The sequence below is a fragment of the Solanum pennellii genome, chromosome 6 (assembly GCF_001406875.1).
Source record: "Solanum pennellii chromosome 6, SPENNV200".
Taxonomy (NCBI): domain Eukaryota; kingdom Viridiplantae; phylum Streptophyta; class Magnoliopsida; order Solanales; family Solanaceae; genus Solanum; species Solanum pennellii.
This window is the reverse complement of record NC_028642.1, coordinates 25,064,630-25,072,248: the sequence shown is the minus strand read 5'-3', so window position 1 is coordinate 25,072,248 and position 7,619 is coordinate 25,064,630. Positions and strand designations below refer to the sequence as shown.

General features: G+C 37.5%; 1 protein-coding gene across 1 annotated transcript; it reads left to right on the top strand.

Moving 5' to 3' along the window:
* Nucleotides 1-5,816: 5,816 nt before the first annotated feature.
* On the top strand, nt 5,817-6,500 carry LOC107022194. Its single transcript, XM_015222876.1, has one exon. It carries the CDS (start codon nt 5,817-5,819, stop codon nt 6,498-6,500), a length of 684 nt encoding a protein of 227 aa, XP_015078362.1.
* The last annotated feature ends 1,119 nt before the right edge of the window (nt 6,501-7,619 follow it).

The window sequence follows — 7,619 nt, the reverse complement described above, 5'->3', positions numbered from 1 at the left end:
ATTGCTAACACCCTCTTATGTGAGTATGTTTAACATATTTGTTTAGGTGCAAGTGAGACTTGTCTCACTTCCATTAAAACTACATGCTATGTTAATTTCATGAATCATAAGCTTTTAGTTATTTCATTACTTACCTTATCTTGTTCACTGTTGTTTGGTAGTCTTGTTTTGTTCTTTATGAAAATGATGGGGACTCTTTATTGTGCTACTATGTTCACAAGTTCATTTAGATAGGGTAAGTTGGGACTTGTTCCGGTCATTGGCATACCCTAGGTTATTAGTTCATTGAGCTACATCTTTGCAAGTCAATCTTTAACATGTATTTGGACTTAGAAAAAACGTCATAATTTACATTGGCCATAGAAGTTTGGTATAACTTGATTTTTTGCCAATCTATTACATATTTTGGAAATAATATTGCTAGCCAATTTATTGGCATAAAACAAACTTGCGCTAGACACTTGCATGATATTATCACTAGCCAAGCCACTTAAATTCATGTATATACTATAGTAATCTCATCATTTTAAGCAGTCCAACCTTTAATCAATTTCATAATTTCAAACACAATTGGGCATTAAAACATTTCTTATATCATGTGAGTAATACTCTAATCATACGGATCTAACCTATAGGTCTCATTCGACACTATAAAATCATAGACACCTACACATAATGATCAGTTAGCACCACATACCAACAATATGCTCGAGATTTCTATTATACATACTAATAGAATCAAATATAGGGAGAACTAGGGAGATGAACATTCGCAAATCTCATTTGGAACAGTAGTTTCGGTTTCCTTGAATTCAAAAATGTTTGAAAAGTCTCCTGGGGAAAGGAATCAAAGAGAGAAAACCCATATTTATTGTAGAATTGAATCTTTGAAGATCACCTTGTACTTTGCAATAAAATCTTGAAGAATTTGTCTTAAAATCGCCTAAGGAGAATCAAGAGTAATTTTTCGATTTTTCTCACGTTTGTTTACTGTTTTCTTTTTTAGTCGAGGGTTTCTATGGGTAAACGTGAGTTTATGTCTTAGGAACTAAATATTACCTAATTCAACATAGGTCAATTAACTTAATTAAATAAATTTATTAGCTAATTACCAAAAAGCCCCTCCTATATTGACTAAAAATAGGAGAGCATTTGACATAGCCAAATCTTAAAATTTTGTAATGGTTCGGGGTAAGACCATGATTTTTAATTAATTAACTGAGTTGCTAATTTAATTAACTAAGTGACCTAGGGTAATTATTAAAGTACCCCTATGTCACTAGGACCATAACCTTTACCAACCCAAAAAAATGGATACGCTAAGTACTGCCTATGTGTCTAGAATGCCTATGATTAGAACGGGTTCACACAGATTGAGGAGCATAGAACCAGACCTCTTAACCCTTTATACAACCAAGCCAACTAACCTGGGAGTTGGTTGAGCTAGGAAAGGTTGGGTCCAGCCATCTAGGGCTCCCGAATATGAAGATTTACCTGGATGAGTCTTTACCGGACTTGAAAAGGAGAAATCTTAAGTTTGGAGAGTCTAGGGGTAAAATGGTCTTTTTCCAGTATAAGTGTAGTATCGTAATTACCCTAAGTATGTAATCAATTATTTACTTAATAAGGTGAAGGGACAATTTCGGTAGAGAGGGCCGAAAATTGGCTTTTTGAGTGAAGTCTTGCTCCACCCGGGTTCGAACCTAGGTGGAAGCAATGATTTAAATTCTTTTTAATTAAATTGGTAAATTAAATTAATTTATTATCAGATATTTTTAAAAAATTTAAGGATTTTCCTAGTTTGACGAAGTCCTTACCTAAGGCTAAACTACTTTCACGTTTCACTCTCTCACGTCTATCTCACTTTATGATCATTCTATCTTACCTCATTCACGTTCTCTCTGCCAAAATAACTTTTAGAATAGAAAAATTGACCAAAGTTCTTCACACTTGAGGAACTTATAACGAAAGATAAAAATAAACAACTAATCAATCATGTATGTCAAAGAGAGGGTTGTCCGTCGAATTGGGGTTGAGGTTTCGATGTTGGATTTTAATTTGGAAGAGAAACTTTGGGAAGCAGGTCAAGGTTTGAACGTAAAAAAGGTATGGGTGCTTTTCACTCTTAGTCCCTTAGCTCCCCTCGATTTGTAGGTTGGGCATGTTTGCTGGTAGAAATTAGGGGTGTAATGTGTTTTTGTGTTGAAATGTATGTATGGTCCGCGTTATGTGAATGTTAAACATGCTGTTCGAAATTATGTGTTTATGTGAGTGCAATGTGTAGCCGGGACATATACTCTTGGTTTGAAGTTCGAAAATGACAAGTTATGGTTGTATTCTTACAGGCTAAACCTTGTATAAATTGTGATGTTCACATGAAGTATGATGTGGCTTATTTGAATGGAAATTATTAGCTAAATGAATCCATGAATTACCCTCAAAACTAACATGTAAGCGTTGATGAAAATGAGCTGAAAAACATACAAAACTTCCAGCATCTTGTTGATGAGTTTCCGCCAAGATAAGTGATGTAAAAATGCTGATTTGAGTGCAAACTCTTTATAAAATGTTATCTTCAAAATGCACCCAAAGAAATCACTAAAAATTACTCCAAATGTATTTACATTTAACATGAAAAAGCTGAGAAAATAGGCTTCAAAAATGTGATCAAAATTCTAGCACTTTGATGTTAGTTTCGGTCAAGTTAAGTCAATTAACATGCTATGAAAAAAGTAAAAAAAAAATAAGTGAGGTCACTGAGAATCAAGCCCGTGACCTCACCTCGTTAAAAGTCATAAAATAATGTAAGTTAAAAGAATGTGGTAAGGGGGATTCCAACCTGGACCTTGACTAGAAGATTAATCTGTGAAAATAAAAAATGAGAAGAGGGGATTCGAACCCACAACCTCTTGGTCAGACTTAAGGAATTAAAAGAAAATAAAGGTTGAGGCATGTGGAAAATGAACCTTTGACCTCTAGGCTTATCAAGGAAATTAAAGAGAAAAATAAAGTGAGGTTGTGGGGATTCGATCCCATACCCTCAAGGTCAACGCGGAAAATTAAAGAAAAAATAAAATAAAAGAAATGAGGTTGTGGGGGATCGATCCCACAAACTATCGATCCCATGACAAGCGAATGAGAAAGAAAGAAAAATAAGAAAAAAAATGAAGGCATTGAGACTCGATCTCGGGTTCCCAAGCCGTGTGAACCAAATATAAAATAAATGAAAAATAAGTGTTGTGGAAGGGATTCGAAATCGGGTTCCTTGAACAAATTCCATATTGATACATATGTCATACGTGAATTAAATTTTTAAGAGTAATGCTGCCTAGTTATATCAAAACCAAGATCTTGGCATACATACAAGATGCATAAATCTTGTATCACAAAATCTTAGGAAGATATGAATCACTTAAATGAACTATGAATGAAGCCTCATGGCTTGTATGTAAAGACCCATATGTCTAGCATACGTTTATAAATTAGTAAACCTAAGTTGTATGTAATGAAATAATGAAGGAACAATGAAATGATGAAACCCTAGAAGGGTTAACTAAGAGTGTGAAATACACTAAATGGCCAAGTGCATTGGCATATAATAAAATGAACATTCACTTAGTAAGGGGTGAGTAACTATGAAGAGCAAATATGCTAAAGTTAATGAATGTGGTGACAATATGATAAGAGGCTACTGTAAAAGATGAGATCAATCTCAAATGAGCCTAAGTGAATGTAACCAAAACGTACTCACCGATGAGAGTGTAATGTTAATGAAGAGACTAGTCTCTATGAATACTCTAATGAAAGTATTGGGAATAATAAACTTAATACTAATGATGCGATGAGAAATCCTCTATTAAGCTATGATTTTATCATACTAGAAGCCATCTTACATGACGTATGAATTTAATATAATGGAACTTTATACTGACTACTGATAGACTAGCTATGAGCGGTGATGCCTTCTTTCGGGAAGGCGGAGGTTCACTTAACTCTCATGAGATGAGACTGTCCGGCATTGATGGGTGTGGCTCTCCTTATATGTCCTAGTCTTCGAACCTATACTGCCAATATAGGGATCTGGCGGGGTTCAATTCCCATGTATACTAGCATGTTTTGGGTCACTTTGGCCAATGATTCCACCTCTTCTCAGTATGGAGGAGACACTGGATTTCATGATGCTCACATGATCTGGATTTCATGATGCTCACATGATCTATGTCGGTTAAAGTTTCCAATGAATGAATGAGGACATCCTCAAATGATGCACATAATGAAATGAATGATACCAAAGGTGTTAGGATAGTTGGTGTTCACACTAGCCTATGAACGAAATGAAATGAAGTACGTATGAATAAATTAAGCAGACTCTGTGCTTGCTAATTAAGGCTCCCTAGCTGACGTCCCATAGGTTGAGCTCTCATTTTGGGAAGTCTTAATGTCAAGTCCATGATTCTAAGGTCTCATGGTATATGAATGAATGATGTGAAGGATGTTATGTGCTATATGCAAAATGTTATGTGCTATGTGTAAAATGTTATGTTGTGTGCAATATGATAAGTATGATGATGCGTGTTACTCTCATGGCATAACTTTCCTAATCCAACTTTGAAAATCTCACTAACTTTCTCATCCCATTATGGCAAGTCCAGTGACTTGATTTTCCATAATCATGTTGTTAGGAAAGATCTGTTCTTACTCATGCATGTCATTTGTGTGTGCTTGCATATACACATACTTTGTACAAGAGTCTACTAATCCCATACAATTCTACAATTTTAGGTGCAGGCACAGGTGGACGCTAGAGCATACAGGTTGATGTTGCAACTATCCGGACGTGGAGCTTTCATGCAGACGTGATAGGCCCTCTTGGTTTCGAGGATGTCTATTGTTATTATATATCTTAGATGTAGGCTATAGCTAGTGGATCATGTTCCACCGTTGTTTCTTTCCACTTTTGTTCATACTTTGTATTGGTATCGTTTTGGCAAAAATACGTTTAGTAAAATTATGAACAGATTCTTTCATTTGATTGTCTATTTATTAGATGGTTGATTTGTGAATGCCTATGATATTAATTAGTATGTGTACATGTTTGTTAAAAAACAAAAAAGTTTAAAATTTTCCGCTAAAAATTAACCTAGATGAAGTAAGGATGACATATGCAGGCTTGTCTGCGACCTCTGAGAGGTCAACGACGTTGGTCTCGTCTATGGTCTAGATTCTGGTCGTGATAAAGTTGGTATCAGAGCACTAGGTTAAATTCTAAAGATAATAAGTTCACATTAACCATATCGAGTAGCTTATATGTCATAGTAGTGAAGTGCAACACTATTCTTAATTGGAGACTGCATGATGCGTAGGAAAATTTCCCTTCTTCTGATCTAATCGTGCCTTTCCTAATGTCTGATTTACTTGGTGTTATGAGCGTGTATTACATCAATCCTTGTTGTTTTTAGAGAATGAATACTAGGAGAACAAATGGTCAAAGGAGAGGTTGAGCAGCTGTTGGGGGAAATTAGGTTTCACCCCAGGCTTCAGCTGAAGGACTGGCTATGCCGGTTAACCCTGGTGGGTTGACTGATGCTGAGATGAAGGCATCTCTAGCCAAGATGGCAAAGGTCTTCACTATGCAGGCCCAAGCCATGACTGACCAGTTCAACTGGCATAATGTTTAGAGTGAGAACTCGCCAGTTTGCAGTATGGCTGACAGGATGAGAGACTTTACGAGGATGAATCCTCCTATTTTTATAGGTTCTAACACTTTGGAGGATCCTCAGGAGTTTGTGGATGAGGTGCATAACATTTTGGTGGCTATGGGGGCCACAAATACTGAGAAAGCTGAGTTAGATTCCTATCAACTCAAGAATGTTGCACAGAATTGGTGCAAGATGTTGCAAGATAGCCGAGTATTGGGCGGAGTTCGGGTCACTTGGGAGATGTTTAAGACTGACTTTATAGAGAGGTTCTTTCCCAGAAAGATGAGGGAGGCCAAGGTTGAGCAGTTTATAAACCTGAAGCAGGGATCCATGAGAGCCAGGGAGTATTCATTGAAAATTGTTAAAATGTCCAGGTATGCTACTTTCCTTATATCTAAAAGCAGGGATGAGATGAGCAGGTTCCTCACAGGAATCGACCGATATTTGGAGGAGGAGTGTTGGTCTGCTATGCTCCATTATACCATGGACCTATTAAGGTTGATGGTTCATGTCCAGCAGGTAGAGGATAACCATAAGAAGAGAGGTGTTCATGATGCTAGGAGGACTAAATCTCAAGATCATACAGGTCCTAGTAATGGAGGCAACAGAAACAATTTAGGCGTCCGTGAGCAGCCCAAATTTATAAAGGGGCAAAAGAGTTCAGGGAATTCTAACTTTCAGAGGAGTACAACACCTAGAGGAGGCAGACCCAAGACCAAGAAGGTAAATGGAGGTGAGATGCAGCCTCCCAGAAGGAAATGTGCTAAGTCTGGCCGTGCTCATAGTGGAGAGTGCATATAGGGCACTAATGCCTGCTTCGGTTGCGGTAAGAGCGGGCACATGGTTAAGGACTTCCCACAGAAAAGAGTTCAGGATGGAGGTAATGCTCAGCCTAGGCCTAATCCAAAGGATGCAGCAGCAGTCGAGCCTCCTAAGAGGAACATGTTCAACGCCCTTAACGGCACAGAGGAGCAAGAGAAGTCCGCTGATGTGGTCACAGGTATGCTGCAAGTATTCTCAACTTCTATTTATGATTTACTTGATCAAGGGTCTACTCTGTCCTTTGTAACTCCTTTGATTGCTCTCACTTTTTAGATATTTCCTGAAGTTCTGCATGATCCTATAGTGGTTAGTACGCCTTTAGGAGAGAATGTACGAACTGATAAAGTATACAAGGATTGCCCAATAGTTGTATGTGGTAAGAAAATGTGTGTGGACTTGGTTAAGTTACCCATGCCTGATTTTGATGTTATTCTTTGTATGGACTGGATTCATAGTTGTTATGCTTGTACGGATTGCCGTAGTAGGGTTGTAAGATTTTTTTTTCCCTAACGAAGAAGAGCTGGTCTTGGAGGGGTACAACTCAAGTCATCCTAATCCCTTTATTTCGAACCTTAAGGCCAATAAAATGATGTCCAAGGGGTTATTGTGTCATCTTGTGAGTGTTAATGATTTAGTTCATGACATTCCTTCCATAGCTTAGTGCCTGTAGTGAATCAATTCCAAGATGTATTTCTTGATGATTTTCTTGGAGTTTCTCCCCCTCGAGAAATTGACTTTCGTATCGACTTAGAAGCTGATACTAAACCAATTTCCATTCCTCCATCCAGAATGGCTTTAGCAGAACTCTAAGAGTTAAAGATGCAGTTAAAAGATCTCACTGATAAGGGTTCCATTCAGCCGAGCATATCCCCTTGGGGTGCTCCAGTGTTGTTTGTGAAAAAGAAAGATGGAACACTTATAATGTATATCGATTATCGGCAGCTCAACAAAGTCACATTCAAGAATAAGTATCCACTTCCCTGAATAGATGACTTGTTCAATCAACTTCAAGGGTCTAGTTTATTCTCAATGATTGATCTTCGTTCAGGTCACTATCAGCTCAGGGTTAGGGATGGGGATATCTCGAAGACATCCTTT